The 26,260-nt window shown below is 42.4% G+C and overlaps 2 protein-coding genes across 3 annotated transcripts; one reads left to right on the forward strand and one right to left on the reverse strand.

The window, feature by feature from the left end:
- Positions 1-319: 319 nt before the first annotated feature.
- RB195_011484 (uncharacterized protein) lies at positions 320-11,651 on the forward strand (the record flags this gene model as incomplete). The annotated part of the gene is made up of 28 exons (XM_064192914.1): positions 320-440; positions 1,990-2,064; positions 2,189-2,293; positions 3,018-3,124; positions 3,191-3,284; positions 3,335-3,443; positions 3,779-3,871; positions 4,025-4,089; positions 4,146-4,248; positions 4,409-4,519; positions 5,184-5,271; positions 5,497-5,575; positions 5,756-5,841; positions 5,915-5,993; positions 6,188-6,296; positions 6,363-6,464; positions 6,717-6,813; positions 7,092-7,211; positions 7,509-7,596; positions 7,681-7,796; positions 7,863-7,993; positions 8,625-8,724; positions 8,902-9,026; positions 9,124-9,256; positions 10,237-10,326; positions 10,391-10,550; positions 10,626-10,760; positions 11,527-11,651. The coding sequence occupies 28 exons, from the start codon at positions 320-322 to the stop codon at positions 11,649-11,651; spliced, it is 2,946 nt and encodes a 981-aa protein (XP_064050497.1).
- An 880-nt stretch (positions 11,652-12,531) lies between these two features.
- RB195_011485 (uncharacterized protein) lies at positions 12,532-26,081 on the reverse strand (the record flags this gene model as incomplete). 2 transcript variants are annotated; one of them, XM_064192915.1, is made up of 12 exons in its annotated part: positions 12,532-12,815; positions 14,864-14,976; positions 15,705-15,820; positions 16,458-16,565; positions 17,390-17,538; positions 17,955-18,049; positions 19,728-19,773; positions 21,273-22,223; positions 22,330-22,422; positions 22,517-22,950; positions 23,062-23,830; positions 26,036-26,081. In XM_064192915.1, 12 exons carry the CDS (start codon positions 26,079-26,081, stop codon positions 12,532-12,534), a joined length of 3,204 nt encoding a protein of 1,067 aa, XP_064050498.1. The 2 variants fall into 2 exon arrangements, with proteins under 2 accessions (XP_064050498.1, XP_064050499.1); XM_064192916.1 differs by lacking the exon at positions 26,036-26,081 and having other exon boundaries at positions 21,273-22,264; positions 22,339-22,946; positions 23,004-23,879.
- Between the last annotated feature and the right edge of the window lie 179 nt (positions 26,082-26,260).

Genomic DNA, 26,260 nt, shown 5'->3' on the forward strand with positions numbered 1-26,260 from the left:
GAAGTTTGCGTATATTGGCGGATGTTTCCCTTTTGCCATACGGTATATGTTGCTGCATCAAGTAATTTTGCATCAGGAAGCTTTTAGTAGTTGTTGCAGTTTATAGTAAAATGAAGCTGTAAAAGATAGTTTCACAACATTCTGACAATTAGCCTATCACTGATGGCAAACTATTATAAAAGTTTAGCCATTGGTCATATACTATAAGTTCCCATAAAGAAACAAATTTTTAGTTTGCTAGGAGTTCTGTTGAGATTTATTGCTTCTTAGCAAACGATTCGGTGTTATATCCTCCAGGAAAATCCTAAGCTTCCAGAGTATGTCCGGAGACGGGTATGATTCTTTTGATGATGACGTAGTCGTGGAAAACTCTTGCATGGGAAAACGTGATGAGATATTCAATGATTCAGATGCTTCCTTACCAGAAACACCTCCGCCAGGTAAGTCCAACCATTCAGGATGCTCAAAATCTCAAGAAAGATGTGAAAGATGTTGTTGCCGCAAATTAGTCACAGATATGGAATTACAAGCGCAGTACGAATCTGTTTTACTACGAATGAGATTGACTCATAAAAAGTGTGCCAACTACATTTGGGGTGCTGATCAATCGTGAACTCTTAAAAGATTACCAATGAGGCAGCATCCAAGTTGCCTTATCATGGTACGTAAAATAATTATGTTTGCGTGCACGCTTAGTGAATTTGCGGGCGCGGAAGAGATCTTCAACAACGGAAGAAAGGTTGAAGGCACCGTGTAACAAAATTGGCAGTATTGGATCTCTCCACGAATAGATAGGGATAGTGAGTATATTTCTTCACTATGAGCATGTTCAAAGTCATGAGCTATACTCTCTATCCGATTCGAGCGATATAAAGCAGCAAAAGGGCAATTCCGTCGGCATCCAACGTCTCCAATCCAACTGGTATAACCCAAGGAATAAGTAAAAGCCCCGCAACTTGTGTAGGTGAGAATGTAGCTGGGAGGGAGAGCGGCACTCAACAGGGCTCTTATTTCTGGAAGCTTTGTTTTTTCTTTTTTCGCTTAGTAACTTTATCCTACATGTCATAGATCCTCTAAGACCAATGCTTCGATATTAGGGCGCCGATTGATTTAGTTATTTATAGTTGGATCAAAACGCATGAAGCATGATACAGTTGCGTAAGCGGTTGCGTTCGAAGCGGCGCGGTGGAGATAGCTGTTGGAATCGAGATGGGACCATCGCGAACGGCAGCAATGAACAGTGGTAAGAAGGATCCTCACTCGATCCTAACCACTGGACTCTACCGCACCGCTTCGGGCGCAACCGCTTATGCAACTGTACCGTGCTTCATATCGTTTTGACTCTGCTACAGTTCCAGAAATAAGGGCGCGGCTGAGTCTGACTTCAGCAAGCGAGAACTCCGCGTCGATTGCAGCCATTAGATTTACCGATCTACTTTGAGCAACTCATGCAACTGTACCAAACTTCAGTTCCTCTTCTCTGACTACACTGCTCCTGGATCTGGAAGGGGAAGAAAGCTCACGCTGTTCAGGACCCGCGACTTTAATTGCTGTCAAGAATAGATTAGCGAACCGGGACTATCTATGGCAACCTCTTTTCAGACTTTGTGGCAAAGCTCAAGAACCTTTGGGGATTTCTCTCTTAGTTGCTGACTTTAGATCCACAGGCTTTAGCCACATCACAGTGGATAGAACAGCTTCTGCAAGAAATGTGAACCCGTTGAAAGTTAGGAGCGAAATGAGATAATTGTTTTGATTGATGTAGTGCGGGTAATCAGGTGATGTGCTTCATCAGTCGAGTGCTGCCATATCAACTCATTCATACGGTCATCATAGTTATTTACCATTTACCTCGGTTTATTATATCTGCAACCAAGTAGCTACTATTACGTAGTTCTTAATGCCACAACAGTGCTTGATAAGTAAAGTATTACACATCAAAGCAATGTTGTTTTGACTTGCAGTCAATACTTCTAGTGTCATTTTTAGGATCACCGGTTAGAGAAAGAAGCCAAGAAGACGAAAGTGATGACGATGACCCTCCTCCCACACCACCACCACCAAGTACGTTTTCAAATGTTTTTGACCAAAAAGATCAAGAAGAAAGAAGGATCACATGCTTCTGCACTAATTCTAATGGTGATTATAGAATAGTTATGCAAACCGTACAATTGTGATCAGATTTCAGTTAATTTGCGAATGTCTCAGAAAAGAAAGAGAATTGTGGTCAGTGACGATGAGGAAGGAGAAGATCAGAATCTTCCACCGACACCACCACCCGGTAGAAATGAAGGTTATCCTTCGTCTTTTCTTTGATGACATCGATTAACTTCATACATTAACTGTGCAAGCTTCGAAAAGTGGAGAAAAAAGCATATATTTAAGAGCATTCGTCACTTGAGTTTAATCTTTTATTTTTGAATAGAGGATAGGTTATTCAGAAAATCACTGTGTCTGGTGAGGGATCAAAGGCTGAGTATAATAAGGTCAAGATACCTGAAGAACAGTGGAATTGCGTGCGCTCGAAGGGTAGACTAGCAGCTGCGATCGAGGTGGGACCCCCGCTGGGTGCAATAGTACTGCAGGAATGGGCAAGGCCCCTTCTCGATCACATCCGCCTACGCAACTGCACCAAACTTCAGATCGCTTTGAGTTGACTATGAATCCGATTATGATTTCAGTGGATAGCAAGGCATTTTTACGCTAGTAACCACTCACTGATCTTATTTCCGAGATCCGAGATCTTCTTTCTTGTGCAACGCTCCTTTTTTCATCTTCAATTTTATCTACGTTCCTCTTCCTTGAAGAAAAAAGGAGTGGCATACATGTAAACTAAAAAGACCGAGCAATTTCCCCTCTTTTTTCGAAACAAACCATTTTGAGCTCTATTTTTTTCAAGACTTTGCAACCCCCCTTTATTTACTAGATAGAAAGTGATAAATATTCCTCTGGACCATCATAAATCATGAACATATAGAAGCCTATCGAGGAGATGTGAATATACTCTCTACGTTTAGGCACATCCGAGAAGCCTTCATTTCCGTCGATTTTATCTGAAAATCGGGCAGGCAGTAGATCATGTTATGAGAAGGAGCCACCACAGAATGTTAATCGTCTGCTAAAGGTGACAAACGGCCGCAAAGTTATCTGGAAAAAAAATGATCGCAGTTACTGGATATTATTAATTTAGCATTACTTTGGTCACAACTCTTTCCGTCCAATGCAGTGGGAGATTGTGAGGAATGCGCTCGACGGCAAGGATCAACTTGTCTTAATGTCAACCGGTTAGCTAATTTATTTCCTATGAAACTCCGTGAAAATTGTTCCTGTTTAGGATATGGTAAGAGTGTGTGCTACCAACTACCTGGACTAGTATCCGGGTCATTGACACTGGTTGTATCTCCGCTTATCTCGTTGATGAATGATCAAGTAAGAAGCCTTACGTGAGTTTTTTTGTACTTTATCCAAGATTTTTTTCTAAGAGCACTCTATAATGATAAAAACAAGAAATCAACTGCAGTAATCTCCAAACTATAGGCCAAAGAAGTGGAGCTTTGTAAAGAGGCCGCTACTTTTAAGTGTGGACCACTTCTTACTACTTCTTACTTACTTTTTATTTCTTAAAGTTGCGAATGCTCATGGGAGGTCATCATTGATCACATTCATCATTTGATTTTCTCGTGTATGGAGTTGGTGATGCCCAGTAGTTGCATCTATTGTGCGGTGTTGAATCATTTTTCAGTTCACTGATTTCTAGGAAATCGTATTAGCTTTGCAGGTTGAATGGCATATCTGCTAGCTTGCTGAGTGGAACAACTTCAAAAAGTGAAAAAGATCGTATTATGACGGGAATCGACAGTGGCTCGTTGAGGTTTCCTTTACTCTATGATTTATTTGTTAGTAAAGTGGAGACAATATTGCGGAATAGGAATAAAAGGCCAAAAATATTCTAAATCCTTTATTTCCTTTTGACTTTGAAATGTTAGTCATTGTTGTTGTTTCATGCACTGTTTCCTTGATTTAGATTTCTGTACTTGACGCCAGAGTATATCGAAAATGCTTCTAGCTTGTTGCACCGAATAAAATCTAGTGAGTCTATGCCTTTTCTTAGTTCGAAAACTCCCGAAACATTTCTTCCTTTCCAGAGGTAGGATTGATAGCTATCGACGAAGCTCACTGTGTCTCCCAATGGGGCCACGATTTCCGTTCATCATATCGTGCTTTGGCGAAGATCAGAAATGTTTTGAGGTAAATTAAGACTTTTTTCTACAACATTTGACTCATATCTCCTCAACCTAGGCTCGTCCGCTGTTGGCGTATCTTTGTTACATTCCTTAGCGAAATAAAATAATAGAGTAGAATATCTATATCATAATATAATACTTTTTGTCAAATTTTGATCTTCCAGCGAATGTCCATTGATGGCACTCACCGCAACTGCCACACAGGTGGTACGTAAGGACATAATTGACAATTTGGAATTGATCAATCCTGTTGTTGTTTGCACTGGGTTTGACAGGTATCTGGGACATTTTAGAGGTCTTTTTTTAATGTAAATTTAGACCTTCTTTTAACTGACATTACTCTATAATGGCAGTTTTTGAACGCGAGCCATAGTCAAAACGACATGAACCAGAGTGCAGTTGCGTAAGCGGCTGCGCTCGAAGCGGTGCGGTGGAACTAGAAGTTGGGATCGATGAGGGACCATATCGAACTGCAGCGATGAGCGGTGGGTCGCCGCTTGATTCTAATCCGCTACGCGCCATCGCACCACTTTGAGCCCAACCGTATACTGATCCATGCTTCATGTCGTTCGGACCCAACCACACTTCACGAAATTCGTATGATGGTTTATGTCAAAATTTTACTTCTATATCTGATTTGCTTGAAAAACTAGTTTAATTGATTCCAAAAAAAAAAACCTATTGATAGATGCGCAGCCTTTCGACCAATTTAAGTTTGCGATTACTTAGATTTTTTAATCTATCAGGTTTTGATGTTTGAGTAGAACAAAGAGAAATCTGCAACAAAATGCTATCGAAACTTTGGTAGGGCTACAAAAAATTGAATTTTGGGAAAAACTGAAGAGAAGGATGTTGATTATAGAAATTTGTTGCTGACATTAAACAGCATAGTTTTCCATGTGCGAAACAAAAAGTTTGAATATCGTTGTGAACATTTAGGAAGAATTTGTATCTGTCGGTAAGTTTGCAGACTTCCATGGAAAACGACCTCGCGAAAATGTTTGCTAGAGATGAAGATGAAAAGCTGGTTAGTTCTTAACGTTGAGTTCTGACTCTTTTTTTGCTATATTTGGTTCCATTAGGCGTTATCGATGAGGGAAAGGAACTAGAGCAAAGAATTTTCCTCAATTTTTGCTTGCATTTTCCTGTAGCTTTCTTTATGTCAGTTTCATTCTGAAGGTTGATTAGCGTGATTGAAGCAAGTTCATGTGTCTATAATATCAAGAAAAAAAATAATCGCATCCACTTATAGGGTCGACATTTTGGCGGAGCAACTATAATCTACTGTCAAACACGAGCAATGGTGGAAACAGTTCACCAGCATTTGAGAGGTAGGAAATAGAGTCGCCCTGGACGGGTTCAACCGGATTGAGGAGGCACATCTGCGGCGAGGGTAGGGCTAATGCCGTCACTCTCTGATGATGCCGATCGAGTTACGGTGCGGTGATAGGCTCTGCGGAGCAGTGGTGATCGAATTCTGTCTCGTTCTGGACACTAATATGAATTTCCAGCTAGAGGAGTGAAATGTGGCATGTATCACGCAGGAATGAGTGAGAAGGCTAAGAATGATGCGCATCATGGATTTATACAGGATAAGGTAAAACTCGTGAATGTACTTCTGTACCTTCTCTTTTTATTTTCCACTTTTACTCTTACGCTTTTTGCTTTAGTACACCACAATAGTTGCTACCGTAGCTTTCGGAATGGGAATTGACAAATCGGATGTGCGCAAGGTTATTCATTATGGAAGTGAGTTCCCCCTTTTTTTTCAAAAAAGGGGGTTGGTTAAGAAGTTCAAGTCTCCAAGTGCATGATCGAGGAACACTTTAAAAACAAAGAGTGGTGCGCCAGAAAATCACCTACTTACTTGAACACTTGTCCCTCAAACAGCTTAAAAATGTAAAATGCGCATGGACCTAAAACAGGCAAAATAGATTTTCAAGGTCCCAAAGACATCGAAAGCTACTACCAAGAAATCGGCAGAGCCGGTCGTGATGGAGATCCAGCTCACTGTCATGCATTTTGGTCACAGAAGGATATCGTTATGAATAGGTTCGCTCCATTGTGACTTCTATTAAAATGACTTTTTGATGAAGAAAAGTAACTTTGCTTTCTTAGATCCCGCATCAACAAATCCATGAAGGAGCCGTATCTCTCGCACGCGTTTGAGATGATCCGATCTATGGAAGAGTTTTTGAATTCTATGCGTTGCAGAAGATAGTATGTTTTCTTTTCTCCTTTCCCTTTTTTCTTCGTCTCAAAAATTCTGTGGAAAGTAAACGGTTCAGCACATTAGGAACAGGATTAGGGTTTTGTAACGAAGTGTTATTACGAGCCTAAGCTTCGTTGTTCTGTTTATTTATGAAAATCAATCATTTCCTGTTGCACGCACATCTCACTCATTTTTTTTACTGCCTATTTATTTTCTTTGAATGTTTTGTTTAAAGGAAAAGTACCTACTAATACCTTTAGCTTGCTCCTGAGTCATTTCGACCCGTCCATACCTGCTCCTTCTGAACCCCGTCCAGACTGCTGTGACAACTGTGACTGGCAAATGAATAATCAACAGGTAATCTTGCATTAAGATAATTTTACGTATTTGTCATTTTATCATTTATTCCATTTACAAAATTCATTATTCAGAAGACTATTGAATTCATTTCCACTACTATATCTCTGATGTAGCAGTCATGCTCTCTTTTTCTAGTTCTTTTTAATCGCTTATACTGCTCGGTTTATTGTTTTAGAACTGCTGTTGTGTTTACACTAACCATCTTATCCCACAGCTTCATTGCATAGAAAATTGCTTCATTTTCCTCTCCCGCAGGGTCACTCTATCTTTTCCAGAGCTCATCATCAAAATGCATAGATATTGGAGAGGAAGCACGGTGGTTGTTCCGTGTGATCGACGAGATTTACAGAGGATTCAGCGGTCTCACGAAGCCGATAGACTATGTTCGTGGATCGGTGAGTTCGTCACACTTTTATCATGGTTGTCACTGGAAAGGGCCAGAAATGTTTAAGAAATATTTGAAAAAGACAGAGTTGTTGCACGAAAAGAAATACAGACACTTATATATTCTAACTCCCCTCATTTTCGTTCAACAAAAATGAGGAGGAGCTGCATGAAAACCCGTATCTGTTCTGATAAGTAATAGTGAAAACTGTGAGGTTAGCTGAATTCACAAAAAAGATTGAGGTCTTTGCTTTCAGCTAAGTTATTCAGTTTTGATGCGATGCATGGAAAATTTCGACTACTTTTAGGAGAAGGAAAAAAGTCGCGCACGTGGTTCAGTAGCTGGATTTTTTGGGATTGGCAAGCAAAGGAGCGAAAAATGGTGGAAAGCATTAGGTTTGTTTTCCGAGCAGCTGCTTTTTTAAAATTTTCATCTTATTTGTAGCTTATGTTTTAATACTAATTGCCTTTCGCTTAAAGGCACTCAGCTGCGTATACATGGATGGCTTACGGAAATAAGAAAAGGAGATATGGCGTATGGGGCTTGTGTCAATTTGTCCGATAAGGCGAAAAAGTGGTACTTGGCTAATACAAAAGTGGGACGTTTTCTCAATTGGAATGAAAGTCTGAAATGGTTGCAGTTTTACCGTGTGATCTTATAGGAACTATTGATCGAAGCGTCTCCTATCCTTGTGGCAGCATCTTCTGCACGAAACAAGGTTACTGTAGCTGGTGCAACGAAATCAGCAACCGGTGCGGTTAGCTCGATTGCTCTCGAAGATGAACCGAAGAGGTATTTGGAATGTCTTCAGTAGAAAAATTACAAGTTTTTGGTATACCAGTATCTTGGAAATATGTTTAACCGAATGAGGTCGGATCAAAACCACCATGATGCCTGGTGTGGTTGCACAAGCAGCTGCACCACGCTTCAGGTCGTTCTAGCCTGAAGATTAGATTGAGAGTCTAGAATCAAGCTTTTCGCTCTTTTTTCTATTTAACAAATAGTATTTTTCATCTGACCTGTCCCAATCGAAGGCGCAGTCACTCGATGAAACATGTTTATACTTCTAGCGCTATTTGCATGTGTGCGAGAAGGGCGGGGGCAAAAATGTATGTGATAAAAGCCTGCACTTGCAAAAATCCTACGCTTCCACTTGTGCCCATATGTTTCTGCCAGTTATTATTTTCAACTATTAAATTGTGCCTTATTATTCAAGGTGAAAATATGCGTACATATGCTCTGAAAAGGTTTTCAGAAGTTCGAAATATTTGCGAAAGATTCTTCTACATTGTTGTTCATTTATCTTCCTGAAGATTGTGCGATTACAGTATTGTTATGTTATTCATAACCTCGAGAACGGCTGAGATGCTTGTTCTCAATACTGTCTGGATATCCATTCCAATCTCTGTTATCCGATTTTCAGTCGTGTTCTTGGAACAAAACAGTTGCGAAAATACCTCTCTGCGTCGTCGTATCCTTCACTCCAAAAGAATTCCTCGGATTCGTTAAGAACTGTGCCGTTGGTATGTTTGAAATCAGTTGTCGATGTTTGCCTTTTATGCATCTCCAAAAAAAAAAAGACTGGAATTCGTGAAAATAGGGTGCTTGAGTAAGAATACGGTAGCATACGTGAGGTTTTTAAGAACGCTTTTTCTCTACTTCGTCTCTGAAATTTGGTCTAGCCCGTCGTGTATGTTAAGGTGGAGGAGTTGCGACGCCTCTTGGATAATCTTCGGATGGATCTGGCAAAAGAGCTAGACTGCGGACCATTCCAAATAGCTTCAAACAAAGTGTTGGATCAATTGGCAAATGTTCGACCAGATAGGTAATGCTCCAATTCGTGGACTGTTCGATTCGAACGTGTTCGAAAAGTTCATATATTCAAATTATCTGGAGGATACTCAGTATTCTCACCTTTCTAGTATGGCTGGCCTGGAATCCATCTCAGATTTACCTGTAGAGAGAAGACAGCGTTTTGGACAACGTTTCCTAGACTGTATTAAACAATTTGTTGCTGAGCATCCCATTACCACCAATATAACTGATTCTGTTATAGTGAGTTTTATTCCCTTTTGATTTTTAATTTTAGTTTTAATATTTGTTTTTTTTTTTATTTTATTCGCTTAGCTCAGTCAGGATTCAGTAGTTTTGTTTAAGGTGACCTCAAAACAACGTGGCCATAATTCTAAATTACTTGCCCTATCTTCCTATCTTTTCCAAAAAAAACCTTTTCGGGTTAAAACTTTATATAAGTATTTATTGCTGGAATCTAATCTACCCGCACCTATTAGGCTTATGAAATGTGGGATTTTTGAGTGTCTTTTCTTTTGATTTTTGCGCTCTTAGTGGACTAGTCAGTGCTTCTTCGAAAGAGAGGTGTAAGCACAGCTGTTGTGGGAAATCTCGGAATAGTTTACCTTCAAATTTTCCAAAACAAAGAAGCACAAGAAAGGTATTTATGTACGCAGCGCCACAGCCCATAACCTGGTTGATGGATTGTTTAGAGAAATGTAGAATCTTTCGCAATAAACATCTGTTTCGTTACGTTGAACTGTCCGCTACATTGCGGAAAACACGCGGGAACCTGTTGTAAGCGTTTAAGGCAGTACCTTTCACAGCTGTGAGGTTGGTGACAAGAAAAAAGAAAACAAGATAATTGTGAGAAAAGGCCGCAGCAATCTATTAAAAGAAATAGGTTTAACGTTCCCAAGAATTTATGCTGGAGCTCATACATCTAAGGGAACCACTGAAGATTGTAACAGAGACACCTTGTATGATGAACCCAGCACATTGGTGTTCAAAATGTCCAGCCAGCAGGCAATCGATGCGAATGCGAAGTGGGGTCAAACAATTTTTGTCCGGAAATGCAGAGCCGTTGGGACTTGGGATCAGATTATAACCACTATCCAGAATTTTCCATCCTAAAGAGGTGGTTTCTGAAATATAAAATAAGATAAAAACAACATTTTAACATACGATACGCAAATGACCACAATGTCTTGGAAGTGATAGTGCATTGGCAAGTTTGTTTCAAGATTCCCAGCGAGTTACAAGAGTCTATCTCCCGACTTACTCCTAGCATTCAACAAACGTACAAGACACATTTGCTTTCTGCAGCTAAGGTGGTAAGTGGTTAGGCATATTGCTTATAAATATTACATTCATCAACTGAAATTCTTTCTTTTAAAGATCGATTTATCCAAAATTCGTTGCGTCAGCGAATCTACTACATGGTCATATCTGTGTTCGGCCGTCGAGCTTGGACTTCCTGTGCATCTGGATGTGCTTGATATTAATGAAGATACCATCTCTACAGTTCTGCGAGCGGCAAGGGAAACACTAGGAGGGGGTAAGAGATCTCCGCACCTTTCTGAATTCGCTCCGAGCGTTTTTATGCATAGGTGTAGCATTCCTTTCTCTTTAGATGTGTTTCGGCTGAAACCGTTGATGGAAGCGTTGCCAAAAGACTTCATTGATTACAATCGTCTGAAAATAGTGAGAGCTATACTGATTTGGGAATACGATGCAGACAATGATTCGGAAAAGGAAGACAGTACGGGTGAGATAACAAGACAGAATTAATTGTTTTTTTTTCCGCTGGATATTAAGTCTCCTTATAAGTTTTCTACGGGTTTTCTTCTGTGATTTTTCCCTTACTATCCTCTCGGCTTGCAACCGGTACATTCATCTCATATATCATTTCTTTAGTTAGTTGACGTGAATCGTGGATTCAAAATCAACCGGTTCACTGAAGCTGCATCGTTAAAATGATTGCGCAGCGTCGCACTTGTCAAAATTTATTCAATATCACTCACAACTTTACTCCCAACCCGCCAACCCTCAGAAAATTGTTAGTCGCTCATCTCCATATCTATCATCATAGATTTTTCCTTATAGCCATTTATTCACTAAAATCAGCTTTTAAACCTGCATCATAGCTCAGTTGCTCAGGTACTATCAAATGGTGCTCTTATAAACTCATTTTGACTCACTTCTTAATGGTTTTGATTGTCCGAGACAGGTTTTTTTTTTTTGATAAATCTGTTATGAGTGTGGGTTATGACCTGCACAACAATAACAAAATACTAGGAATCAATATTGTACCCTTTATTTCAAAGAACAGGCTAAATCATAGTGATCGTTATGATGTTCTTATTTACTAAAAACAACTCTTTTTCTCCAGAGAATCGTTACTACTTTTTGAAAAGAAGGAAAAAAGGGAGTAATTTCTTTAACGTCGTAGATTCTTTGTGTGTTTTTTTTTTTGTTTTCAAAACTCTGTCAATGTCTTGTTGTAGAATAACATATCGTAGTTATATTTTCAGCAAACGAATTCGGCACCGAGAATTCGTCGAAGCAAAGCAGTTCACAGTCATCGAAAGTTCCATCATGGATGGTAAACGCCGTTGCAGCTCCGCAGCCGAAAAAGAAAAAGAAGCTACTTTTCTAAGGAGTTTTTCTTCTAGGGCATATTTTAGGTGATCCTTGTAGACTTTCACTTCGTTAACTTATATGTACACAGGAAGCATGCACTATACCTCTTTAATGTATCTCTACTTTTTGGAATAGCTAATTATGACCGCATTGGCAGATGTTCTTTTTAAAAGGCAGAGTATCACGAAATTGACGCAGTAAGGAAATCGCTGGAAACCCGTAGAGTTTGGAAGACGTTAAAAGCGGCATGGGAACGGCTTTTGTTTCTACAGCGTGCATAAGAAGATGTGTTACGTTAGAACACATCCTCTTATGCACGCTTCAGTTCTCTCAGCAGCCTATTCAGTGGTTTTACTTGAATAGGCCGGTGAGAAGTCATCACTGACCATCGGCCGCTCGCTTGCGGACGCGGCGCGTGCACGGGGGTGGTGCGTCCAACTTACCCCGTGGGAAGAAACGCCATCTTCCACGCCGTTTTTTTTTTCACGACGATTAGGGACGTTGAGCGCTGGGTGCGTAATCCCGGGGGTTTCCGTACCATGTCAATTTCGTGAATCGCTTTAACTGAAGTTTTTGAAGTGATCGGTGATGTCTCTTCTCAGAAATTCATTACTTAAATCTGGTAACAGCTACTTATGTAAGAAAGTGTAGCAGCAGTTTTTGAATACATTCTAATGCCCTGATACACGGAAAAGAACTGATGTAGCGGTGTGGCGAATTAAAGGTACTCTATTGTAGATATAGTAACCGCCATTAGAGCGTAGTGCATTGAAAGTCCAGCTTATGTTTGTAAATACAATGTATGATTACTGGTAATGGTGAGAACATTAACGCTCACTCTTTATTCAAGTTAAATATAGATTTTTCTAAACAAAAGAAGTTATTTTGCTATTTCTTTAATGTTCAGCTTGTTCTACATTACCCTTCTCAGCGGTCTTTTCTTCTTTGTCGCGCGCTGGATCCGGACCTGCGTTCTCTTTTTTATCTTCATTCTTTGGTGAGCTCGGCTTCTTCTGTTCATCTGATCGTAATTTCTGACTTGCGTCTTCCTTGTTCACTCCATTTTCTGGTAAATTTTGAAGTTCTTGCTGTTGCGGAGGTGTTGGATAGGATTGACGTGGGTAATTCGCATTAGAAATGTCAGGCGGTGGCCTAGGAGTTTCCCAAACTTCATTGCCGTCTGAAATAATGGTCGCATTTTGGTGTAATAAGGATTCACAACAGGAAAAAAAAACAGGAAATTCAACTGGAATTTGAAAATTCCAAGTGCAACTCATTCAGAAATCCTAGTGTTCTTTGAGCTGTCGAGCTCTTTGAGTTCGAGTTGTGCTCAGGTAATAGTCTTAGTGTTTATAGCTAAACTTTCAGTGCACCCGGTTATTCTACAAATTCGAAATAAACTGCAAAGGGCAGTGGTCCTCGTGAGAAAGACGCTTATCGACTAGCGATTCTCGAATTCGAAGTTAGTGCTTCTCAATACTCAGCGTTCCTACGCAAAAACAGGGTAATTCAGCATTGAAAGTCGGACCTTTCGGACAGTCTTAAGAGAAAATACCAACAACTATATTGAGAATCAGAAGAATTTGGGAAAATATCGGTAATGAATGCGTCCCGTACCGCCTGTGTAAGGTTTTCGCCATCTGTTCATTAATCTGGTTTTAGTTTCGATATGAAAATTTACCTAGAACTATGACCCTTATTTGTTATCGTATATATTTTGACATCGATGTTCATAAACATGTATGATTAATTTCGCTGCACATACGGTCATAAGAGTGTGGGGTTTATACTAGAATAGTCACCGCTAAAACTACGTGAAGCTCAGTGCAGCTGTGTATGTGGCAGCGCACAAAGCGATGCGGTAGATTTAAGCGGTTAGCTTCGAGTGGAACCTTTGCTAGTACCACTCATCGCTGCGGTTCGCGATGGTTTCATTATGGCCCTAACCGCTCCGCTTCGAACTCAACTGCAACTGTATCGAGTTTCACGTTGTTTTGACCCGACTATAGAAAAGTGCAAAGGATAAAGTTTCTGGCGTCAATCAATCAGTTTGGGTTGCGCTACCACGTTCACTTCAATTCAGAATCGTTTGAGGTTTAAGAACGTGTAACTGGCCTATACAATGACTTGCGGGGGCCAGCCGATGTGTCAAGTCAGTGGTTTGATCCTCCCGACAAATCTGGTACCACTTTATCGATCACGGATGGATGAAAGGCTTGGTGAGCACTAGGACGGACTCGAACCTTCGATCGATCGTGCAGACAACGGAACCTCTAATCGTCTGCGCTGCACACACCCATGACTGCGCTGACCCGACTTTAGTGCAGGTATTTTAATGGAGGGTTTTATTTTTAGGATCCACAACTACTTTTTATGTTTATTCAGCAAAAAATAAGAACAAAAAACAGACAGATGAGCGGTCGTTTCAATGGACAACATAGTTCTTTTTCTCTTGAAAACAAAGCGATGAATTCTATTTTAATGAGACTGCACTGAATCTGGTAATTTTGGTGTAATTTTGACCATCAGGTGCGGGTATGGCGGAGTCGGTAAGGGGTTCTACTGCGTCTTCACGATGGATCGGAGGTACGAATCCGCCATAGTGCCAGCCAAGTCTTTCATCCCTTCGGGGTCGATAAATTGGTACCAGACTTTTCGGGGAGGATGGAAACACTGACTTGACACATCGGCCAGCCACCGCACGTCATTGTATAGGCCAGTTACACGTTCGTGGACCTCATACAATTCTGCCCTGAAGTGGACGTGGTGGGGCATCGGACTGATTAGCGCCAGACACATTCTACACGTTTGACCATCCACAACAATATGACGAAGTACAGTGTTCATGCAGAATGGATATCAAATCCTCGATTAATTAAAATCGAAATGATGTTCACGTTTCTTCTTTGCTCAAAAATGTTCTTTCTTGAGCAAAGAAGAAATCGCGGTATCGATTTCCAGCTTGATCTGACGCTCAAGATAATACAGGACACAGTGCTGCTGACTGCTGACTGATTTGTGGACGACGAGGATAACGTTAAGAATTGTTTAACATTAAGATGCATACGGAATACCCACAAAAGTTTAATCCTGAGTTAATAAAGTGTATTACTATGTTCTTTGATTCACTCGGAGAAGACTGCAGTTCTCAGAAAATCCTCTATCTTTTGTTTGAGATCATATAACGCTCTGTAATGCCTGTGATTCCATCTGATAATGATAACTTACCTGCTAGTCTTTTTTTAAAAAGTCGTAAAATAGCATTCTTATTTCTCCAAACAAGACAAACAAAACCACCACAAGAACAGGAAGCAATTATTGGGAGGATGTAGAGCCGGAATCTTTAAAAAATTTTTTCTTACATTATATTCGACTGGACTAAGATTAAATGCAGCATACAAAATTGACGACGTTATTAGGATAGAATAGAGCAGGGAGGGAGGAGGGGTTTAGATCATGATTATGATGGCGAGCACGCTCAGTTCCCCGTAAGTCCTTAAAAAATGGCGCTGAAAAAAGAATTGTTGGTTGAATTTTCCTACTAGGCACCTGACAACGCGTTACGTATGTGAGCGCGGGCATAGAGAGCGAGATAGTGTCAGCATTCTAGAAAATCAATGGTACGTGCTGACCCTGTCTCTCCTCCTACGCTCGCGTAATCAGATTGTGTGTATGCCTGCGCTCGCACACAGCACACGTTGTCAGGTGTCTTGTAGAAAAATTCCATCGACAAGACACTTCTTTAGGATAGCTCGGGGAATTGGGATCTCGATGATTGCGTTTACACTCATGATCTATCACGCTAGCTCTGTTTTCTCGTAAAAGGATCCCAACAGTGTCAATTTCGTGGTATGCTGTCTTTAATGCGCAACGCATGCTTGCGGTTTCTACCGTAGCTCCATGTGAACGATCATCGAACTTAGCGGCGATCTTGGGAATAAGGCACACCAAGAGAAGTTTTTCTTATTTCTTTTTTTTTTTAATTTTTGCCGCCTAACACGTTCAAGCGGGAGAAACTTTATGCTGAAAAAGCATGCGTTGCGTTTAGAAAGGAAATAGAACTACTTACAGATACGATAGGATGTCTGTTGACTTAGAGCAGCAATCAATTCCACAACAGTCTTCTTTTTCTTCAGTGCATGCCCAAGTGATCTGCTTGGGACGATCGCCATCGTGATATTGGAGCTATAAAAGTAACATGATTCCATACATATCATGATGCATAACAGCGGTGTGATCATCCGGTGCATGTTTCAGTCACGAATTTCGCAGAGCACTGAGACAGTTCCAACGGCGTCGAATTGGTCCGTCGGCACCAGAAAGCACTGAGAGGGATTCCACGGAAGTGGTTGGTGCAACCACAACGGAATTCAGAATCAGCAGGACTATTGTGCATCAGAACTGCTCAGTCCTTCCAAGCGATTCTGTTGTAAGGGAAATGAAACATTGTGAATCGTTTTATGGCTGTGACACTAAATGCGACACTATGTCTAACACTTCGAAATATGTTCTCAAATTGCTGCGGTGTCAAAGGAATACAGATACCGAGCGAATTCAGATTTGAATATCCTCCAAATATAGGATATCTGAATGAAGAATGGAATGAATGAATATCTGAATGAAATGAAGAAACTGTAAGGAGTTCTTGTTTTTAGCGAGAACGAAGCGATAGACATGAGCGAATTATTTTTCATTCTTAATTCTCTGTAGATTGGTCGCGGAAAGACATTCATTTGTTGTGGACCTTTCTAGACTACTTGCTTAATGAAAACTCATTTCAAAACAGGAAACGTCAAACGTGTGAAGAATAGAAAGTAGTTACGTTTTTGAGAATTTCATCACTGGATTCCGAGGAGTCTTCTTCATTTGAGTTATCATCATCATCATTTGATTCGTCATTTTTTGTTGGTACTGTCTGCTTCCCGGGTATCTATAATTCCAATGGATAATTCTTTAAGATACTGAAAGTGTGACAGACAAGAGCGGGGGTAGCGCAGTGAGTTAGAGGTTCCGCTGCCTGCACGATCGATCGGAGGTTCGAATCCATCCTAATGCTCACCAAGCCTTTCGATAAATTAGCCCCAGACTTGTCTGGGAGGATGAAAACAGTGGCTTGACACATCGTCTAGCCCCGCTAGTCATCGTATAGGTCAGTTACATGTTCGTAAAGCTCAAACGATTCTGAATTGAAATGAACGTGGGGGCGCATCCCAAGCGGATTGATTAACGTTAGACGCTTTATCCTTTATGGTACTGATAGTGTTAGCGATTGAGTTCGTATGTTCAATATGTGAAATAGCCTCTTTAAAACAAAAAAAAGGAAGAGAATATTGTTTGAAAATGCATAGGGGATCATTTCCCCAACGTGGATTATTTCTCAGTTCCTAAACCAGATGTATTCAAAGTCAGAGACTTCAATCTCTGAAATTTCAATTATGATGCATATTTTCTGCTACAGTATAACAAAAGGCTTTTCAAATATTATGCAGGTTTAAATGTTTTGATATAGTATATAACGAAATAGCGTCGCCTAATTTTCATATTTTCCAAAAAAAAAAACAATTCTAGCAACTGTTTGGAATTCTTCATCATAGCGCTTTTAAGATTTAAAACGAAGCCAAAGGTGAGAACTGGAACTTATATAAATAACACATTTCACTTTTGAATTACAACACAGTTTAATTATAAAAACATGGTGATTATTGAAATTCCACAATGGTTCAAGGAGACAAGATATCTGAGATGAACTCGTACCCGCATCAACTCTTTCATGAGCAAACCACACAGTAATTCTTCTTTTTTTGGCTTTTGATGTTGATCCCAGTAGTAATATCGACGTTCATAGGTGAACTTTTTACCGGGCGACTGAATTATTGGTTTTCCATTTTCCATGGCGATTGTATCTAGAGGAAAAAATATCGGTTATGGACAAAAAGTACTACAAATTACTGCAGAGACGAGATTGTTCATTACTTGTTGGTTTCGCAACTTCTAATAGAGATAAAACTGTTTTGTGTTCCATATAGGATCTATCATTTCTTTAGTGACGCAGCTGCGGGATTAATTTACTGACAGGGGATCATGACAAGATTTTAGGGAAAAAAATAGGAAACAATGAGTTCGTGATGAAAAATAATATTCGTTCGGCAGATAGAAGTTCTGACTCTAGGAAAGAGTCGGAAATACGATGGTCAGGAATGTTCCTGATGTGTGTCAGCTTCTCAGAAGTGAGAGGAAAAGGAAAAAGAAAAAGAGGGAAAAGAATCGTAATACCGGTGAGAATCACTACCAACATGCCCGATTACAGCGACAGTCTTACCTACACCAGCAGCCCCTGTCTTCGCCATTTTTATCAAAGTTTCTCGAAGTTCTAGTGCTTGGTCTTCTGAACCGCGCCATTCACGGTCATAAAACCTAAAAAATCTTGGGATTTCAGAAAAGACTATATTCTTCAACTCGTTTTCTCTTATTAAGGGAGTGAAGATGGTGTTATCACTGCTACGATAGACGAAATTTGTGGTGTATGAAGCTTTAACGATAATAATGTGAGAGTTCTACATGGAGCACGAAAAGGCCAGAAATGAGGAAAGGATAACTCTGTGATCCGAGACTCTCAGGCGTCGCTTAGGGGGTGGGCTACACCTAAGCCACCGCTAAGCGTAAACGTAGACGGTGGTCTTCGATCACAGTGTGTAAAGCCCATCTCGTACATACGGTAGCTGGAGCATGAGAATGGGGGCCGCCAGGTACCAGATTCTACCATCAGAGGGAATCTCGGATTGAATGACATTGACAGAGGGAAGGAGGTCCGACGCGCATGAATGGATTACCGAGACTTCCACTGTACCTAACTACTATGTAACGGAACCACAGCCAAGGCAACGGGCTTGGAAAAAATACCGAGAATGTAGACCCTGTTGAGCTTGACTCTAGTTGTGGCATTTGTGAGTGATGCAACTGACACGTTCCGTTGCAAGTTAATCGATACTGTAATATCCCATTTACGCTCACGCTTGGAGCACACGAGGACAACCTTAGAGTACCCTCTCGAGGATGCTCCCGACGGGGGCAACACCCAGATCAGTCATCGGAGGTAAGGCTTGCTCTTTGCGTAGGTTGAGAGCTGCTTCGACTGCGCAACGCTTACTCATTATGAAGAGTCATGAAAGATGTAGATTAGGTGGGGACCTTCGTTCGCCAATGAAATACCACCACATTAGTCGATTCTTTACTTATTCGGTGAAAAAAATGCTTGAGTTTCGGCTCTTTTTTTAGTCTCAAGCAAAACCACCTGGTGGTATCGTGCCTCTCGCCGAAAACAGTGTCGGGCGGGAAGTTCGGCTGGGCGGTTCAACTATCAAAATGTAAGACAGGTTTCCTAAGGGTAGCTTAGAAAGGTAGAGAACCTCTTTGAAGGGAATGTTTGAATGTCGTGAGAATCATCAAATTGTAAAGTGTTGATCATGGAAATTAGATACACTGAAACTAAATTGTTAGAAAATAATATCGTGTAGAGGTTGATCTCAAGCATACTTTGTATCTATTTTCAACGCTGCATCTTTTCTTTGTAGAAAAAATGATGAGTGTGTTCGTACATAGCGAAGTGTCTGTTTGAAAGCAGTCAGAAAATTGCCACTTCTGCACGACAAGCCTACCCGCAGCGTCTATCAGCGAACGGCAGAGACAGCGTCAGCAGCCCACCGATTATCCGCTCGCTAGCGTGGGTACGGCTGCGCTTGCAGGAGTGGCACGTTGCTAGGTGCCTTGTAGGAAAATCATCATCGATCACCGAGGCCTTTTTACCGTTTTCTAGGACAGTTAAGGGGATGGAGCATTAGAGCACTCATACTCGTGACGCAGTGGATCAGTTGAATCTCAGTCACCTCCGCACCCCGATTGAAGACAACGAGAATGTGAACACAAACGCTAGCACAGACCCAGTTATCCAACAAGTAAGGTTATTGTGAGATGATTATTTTCGATGTATTCTGATTCAGAAAACAGTTATAAATCCTTGTGTTCCTATTATTCTATGGATCGTATCACGGTAAATTCTTAATCTGGCGTAGATGACGTAGCTGAGGAAACATACGTCGTTATTTTTGCTGACTCACGTTGCTCCACTTTAGCGCAGTAATCTAAAAACAACTTGTTTAACAAATATTAGTGCTGTATTTATCTACTCATAGTCTTTAATATCAGCGAATCACGAAACTGACGACGTTGTAGTCTCTGTGGGTAGATATAGAGTTCGGGGTGTAGATTGCAAGTATGAGACTGGTACCGCTCGATTCTATCTAATGGTCATGAAAAACGACGTGGAAACCGCTTTAATTCCCACAAGGTACGTTAGAACGCCACCCTTCTGCACGCACTCCGTCTACGAGCGGTCGAAAACCAATGAGGTCTACTTGGTCGCCTAACATGATCATGATCATGATCATGATATATAATAACGAGCTTAGTCCGTGTGTGTGTGTTTGTCTGTGTGTCACGAAATTTGAAAAAGGGGGTGCGACGGGTCCACTCGGCGTCAGATAGCCATAATATGGGGTGCGGCGGGTCCACCGGCGCCAGATAGCCATAATATGGGGTGCGACGGGTCCACCGGCGCCAGATAGCCATAATACCGTGATATATAATAACGAGCTTAGTCCGTGTGTGTGTGTGTATGTGTGTGTGTGTGTGTGTGTGTGTGTGTGTGTGTGTGTGTGTGTGTGTGTGTGTGTGTGTGTGTGTGTGTGTGTGTGTGTGTGTGTGTGTGTGTGTGTGTGTGTGTGTGTGTGTGTGTGTGTGTGTGTGTGTGTGTGTGTGTGTGTGTGTGTGTGTGTGTGTGTGTGTGTGTGTGTGTGTGTGTGTGTGTGTGTGTCACGAAATTCGAAAAAAGGGGTGCGACGGGTCCACCCGGCGTCAGATAAAATGAGTTGCGACGGGTCCCGCGGCGTCGGATTGGTGCGTCGGCGCCAGATACCTGTAGAAGGGGGTGCGACGGGTCCACCAGCGCCAGATAGCCATAATATGGGGTGCGACGGATCCACCGGCGTCAGAGGACCCGGTCATTTGTGCGCAATAGCTTAGTGTGCATGACGCAAAAAATAAATGGTTGCATAGCCGTTTCATGGCCGTGACCACTGAGCGCTTTGCTCTTCACGTTCGTTCGCCTCAAGTTTGCAGCATGCCGTTCTCAGAAAGTGGAAACACGCATGCAAACGGCTACTTAAATAGTAGCAAGATGTTTATGTGATCTGACGTGGAACGTTATCTTTATCAGTAGGATGATGTCTTTCGCGTCATTTTATGTTAAAACACCACTCTGTGATAACTATTAGAGGAAATTAGGAGGAATGCCTATACTCCGAGTAATGCTTTCAAATTGTATCTATGTTACATCAAAGGAGTGTTTGTAGCTGATGGTCGAGTATTCTCCAAATGTAGAGTTGACGCGTTTAGAAGGGAAACTCCGTAATCTTTCGCCTTAATTTATATTATAAAGAAGAGAAGGAAAGCGTTGTTACTTATTTAGACTTAGAGACTTAAATGGCCCGTCTTCACTGGACGTGCGGGCCTCAGTGTCTCTTCAACTCGTTTCGTTGCCTCGCCACTGTCATCCAAGATGTTCTCAAGTTTCGTGAGTGACGTTGACGAGGTCCTTGAGCCGTATCCAGCTGAGCTCTCAGCTGGTCCATCTGTGTAGCGAATACGTCACACCATCTCGTTGGCGGTCTCCCTCGAGGGCGTTTAGCATCTCTTGGGATCCACTCTAGCGTTCTTTTAGTCCATCTATCGTCGATTCTTCTCATGATGTGACCGGCCCATATATGTTTTGCTTTCGATACATATTCCACTGGGTCGCGAAGACGGGACATTCCTCTTAAGTCGGAGCTGCGAAGACCGGCTAGATGTTGTGTTCGCCGGTTAAACTTCAGAAGACATCTCTTAAGGGCTCTGTGGGTAGTAAGTAGCTTCCTAGACGTGGCAGCGGTGTTTGCCCACGTCTCCGCTGCGTAACAGAGCGCTGGAAGAACTGTCGAGTTGAACAGATGGGCAAGAAGATCTTGGTCCGTCTGTTGGTCCGTAGCTTCCCTGACGGCTGCGAATGCTACCCATGCTGCTCTCATTCTTCTATTCAGTTCTTCCTTCAAGTCGTTTTCCATGTTCATAGAACTTCCAAGGTATACGTATGACGAAGCTTCCACGATTTGGGAGCCTTTAGGTTGTACTCCTCCGTCCTCGCAGTAGGCGTTCTTCATTAACTGTGTCTTCTTCCTGTTTATTCGCAGTCGTATTCTCTTCCCTGCTTCGTTCAATTCGTTGAGCATCGTTTCTGCTTCATTGGTACTGCTCGGAAAGAGAACGATGTCGTCCGCGAAACGAAGGTTCGAAAGAAATCTTCCATCAACACGTATGCCCCTTTCTTCCCAGGAAAGTGATTTCATTATCCATTGCAATGCAGCCGTGAACAGCTTCGGCGATATAGTATCGCCTTGTCGTACCCCCTTTCCAACGGGTATGGTGAGAGGGCGGAGGAAAAGCTGTATCCTAGTCGTGCATCGATTGGCTAATGTCCTCACATACGACGAGTCGACACCTTGATCGACCAGCGCTGATAGTATTGCATTCGTTTCTACGCTGTCAAAGGCTTTCTCATAGTCGACGAAGATTAGAACAAGGGGCAGGCGGTATTCCCGGCAAACCTCTATGACCCTCGACACGGTCTGGATGTGGTCCAAGCAGCTGAACCCCTGCGGAATCCAGCTTGTTCTTGAGGCTGGGCTTCATCCAGTGTCCTAGATATGCGCGTGAGGATGATCTTGGTGAATACTTTGTATAACACGCTCAGTAAGCATATCGGACGGTAGTTCCGAAGGTCCTCTCGGTCACCTTTCTCATGGATAAGAACGGTTCGCGAGGTCTTCCACTGGTCTTGGATCCTTTCCTTCTGAAGGTAGGATGTCATGTGCGCTGCTAAGATTACATGAAGTGGATGACCACCAGCCCGAAGAAAGTCTGCTGATATAAAATCAGGTCCGAGGGCTCTGCCAGATTTCATGCTCTTGATAGCGACTCGTACTTCCGAAGGGAGAATCCGTGGTGGAGCTTCGCCAGTGGGGATGATTGGGCTTGACACAGGAGTTGATGAACGGAAAAGGTCCGAGTAGAACCTCTCCGTAATGATTTCCATCACACGACGAGAAGACGTGCGAGCCCCGTATTCGCTCAGCAAGGCTGCTAGCGGAATATCATATTCGCGGAGATCCCTGCGGCACTTCTTTAGACTCGTTCTTCTTTGTGCTGCTTCCAGAATCTTCTTCTGCCTGTATTTCAAAAGATCCTCCTACAACGCTTTTCTGCAGCTAGTGTTTGTTACTAATCGTTCAATGTGCGATGCATTCGGATCAAGCCTCAAAGCCCTTCTTCTTTCCAACAATTCCTTGGTGGTCTTCGAAATTCGATCCAAGTTTGTCGTGCGCGGCTTCGAGGCACGTTCAGCACAGGCTCGTGATCCTCTGAGCAGCATCTCGTAGTCCACGTTTGGGTCCTCCTCGATGTGCCAGTCACCTTGGGACAAGGAGTCCTCGAGTACGCAATCGTCGTAGACGACTTCTTTTCTCCTTCGTTGCCGATAGCAGATGTTCTTTTCCATTGTGTGGCTAAGACGTATTTTCGCACGAAGGAGACGGTGATCAGTACCACTACAAAAGGATGGTACAACTGAGACGTCAAGTAGACACCACCTCTGTTTGGTGAGTATGTGGTCGATCTCCGCACGAGTCGCGCCATTGGGCGATTCCCATGTCCACCGACGATGATCTTTTTTCATGAAAAGAGAGTTCCCATGAAAGAGGCGAGCGGCAGACAACACCCCAGCGAGACGATTGCCATTTTCATTCCGGTCCCCTAGTCCAAATCTTTCAATGCTGTATTCCTCTTCTGTGGCCTTTCCTAGTTTTGCGTTGAAGTCTCCGACAACGAATTTGTAGAAGAATTTCTCGTTGTGGATTACTTCCTCCAGCTCCTCGTAAAACTCGTCCAATTCGCATTCATCAGCTGCTGATGTTGGTGAGTAGCAGTTGATGATACTGATGGATTTTTGGCGCAGAGGGCGGAGGCGAAGAATGGCCAGACGAGGTGACAGGATCTCGTGAGAATCGACGAGATGGACGACAGATGGGTGCACAACAAAACCAACACCGCCTACATTTCGCGACGGAACCTTCTCTCCACGAATGACGAGTACCGTCATTCATCTGTCGTACGTCGCTCCTTCTGCACTTGGTCTCCTGCAGAGCAATTACGTGAAATTTGATACGTTCTGCAGCTCCGAGAAGGGCATGCAGGTCAGCGTCTGTCGACACTGTTCTCGCGTTGTAAGTACACAGTCTAAGACAGTCTCCATGGCGAGTCGTGCGTGTGTCGCCTTGGTCCAGAATCAATGACGTCCTGAGCAACCTGAGATTCGATCGCCTCTCACCGGTCGCCATACGACGTCTGAGACGGCAGGGCCCAGTGTGCAGGGTACTGAGGCAGTGTAATGCTGGAGTGGCAGAAAGACTTTTCCCCAAACTAAGCAGCCATGCCACGACAAGCTTAGCTTTCACCACAGGTCGTCGCCCAACCTATATGGATCAGGGAACCACTTTGCAACATTTTGCCAAGACGGTGGTGAATGCTTATTCTTAGCTAGGCTTCCGATTCCGAGAAGTCGGAATGTCGGATGTGTCGAACTCCTTCTCAGCCTGGGAAACCCTGCCGGAGGACGAACCTACGTCGCACTGATAGTGGCATGGAGGTGACACTGTACGCCGCAGTTCGACGCCCAGTGTCATCTCCATGCCACTATGAGGCGGTAAACCGTTGTGGAGGCGTTGTTAAAAAACACAAATCTAATTTCACAAAAACATTTCAACAAAAAAAACAAACACCACTACTATTAACTTTCATTGATCAGTGAAGGGGAGCGAAGCTAAAACCACCGAAAGTCTGAAGTCCGGCTTTAGCCGGACATTCGGACTGGTATATATTATAATAACGAGCTTAGTCCGTGTGTGTGTGTGTGACGAAATTCGAAAATGGGGGTGCGACGGGTCCACCCGGCATCGGTTTGGTGCGCCGGCTCCAGATAGCTATAATATGGGGCGCCACGGGTCCACCAGCGTCGGATTCCTGTGTCGTGGTGTAGAAATATCGCACAGTAACTTCGTGTGCATGTCGCGAAAGGTAAATTGGACATTGCAAACGTTTCATAGTCGTATCCACTTTCCGCGTTGCTTTTCACTTCTACGACTCCTCCGTTCTTCACAAAGTGGAAACATGAATGCTAACTGCTACTTGTATAGTAGCCAACTGTTTACATGATCTGATGTAGAACGCTATCTTTATCAGTACGATGATGTCATTAACTTCATTTTATATGAAACATCATTTTGTGATAACTGTTGGGGGGAACAAAAGGGAATCCTATACTCTGAGTAATGATTCCAAGTCGTGTTTATATTACATCGGTATCGAAAGGGTGCTTAAAGGTGAAGTTTGAATGTTCTCCAAATGTAGAGCTGACGCATTTACACAGAAAACTATGAATCTTTAGCTTAAATTTCCATTAAGAAAAAGAAGAAAACGTTGTTAGAAAATCACAATTCTAATTCTATAGAAAATGTCACCATTATTAGTTTATTTTCATTTATCAGTGATGGCGAGCGGAGCGAAAACCACAGAAAGTCTGAAGTCCGGCTTTAGACATTCAGACTGGTTGAGATAATAATCATGCTATATGATAACGGGCTTATTCTGTCACGTGCGTATGTATGCGTGTGTGAAACAAAATTTCAGAATAAAGGGAGACGGGTCCATCAACGTTTGATACCTGTGCTCGGGCCGCAAAGCGACAAAATGAGGTGCGATGGGTCTGACGGCGTTGGATTGGAGCGCCGACGCCAAAAAGCTATATAATAGTGTGACATAGATCGAACGAGGTGGAATTCATGTGCCTTGGTGCTCACCTAGTCCTTCATCCCTCCGGGTCGATAAATTGGTACCAGACTTGTTTGGGAGGATAAAAACACTGACTTGACACATCGCTAGCCACCGCAGGTCATTGTATAGGTCAGTTACACGTTCGTAAACCTCAAACGATTCTGAATTGAACTGAACGTGGTGGCGCATCCCAGGCGGATTGATTAACGTCAGACACTTTATCCTTTTATACTTTGTTTTTAAAAGCTATATGAGCTACTATAGTGGAGGGAATGAAAGAGGGGAGGAGAATCGTTTATGGAAGGAGCGTGTCCCAACTGCGCGCTTCAGTCTGCTTCGAACTCTATATTAGTCCGCTCAGAGACCCCAATTTCTTCAGTTCCATGATACGCCCCCTTTAAACGTTTCGACGATTTCGAAGCTTACCAAGAAACGTCAAGATCCCAAGTATAACTGTAGTTATCTTTTTCATTGATAGGCCATAAGACGATCCTGAACTACGAAATTAAGGCATAAATATTGAGAAAGAAATAATGAGCCACCAGCCTTGCACAGTGAAGCAATGCAAATGAAAGCAACCTGCGCACTGAAATATGTTTTGAATCAAGTTGTTTTGAAAAATGCATGAGTTAGGGGATGGAGGGTCGTGTC

This window comes from Necator americanus, chromosome III (assembly GCF_031761385.1).
Source record: "Necator americanus strain Aroian chromosome III, whole genome shotgun sequence".
Lineage (NCBI taxonomy): Eukaryota > Metazoa > Nematoda > Chromadorea > Rhabditida > Ancylostomatidae > Necator > Necator americanus.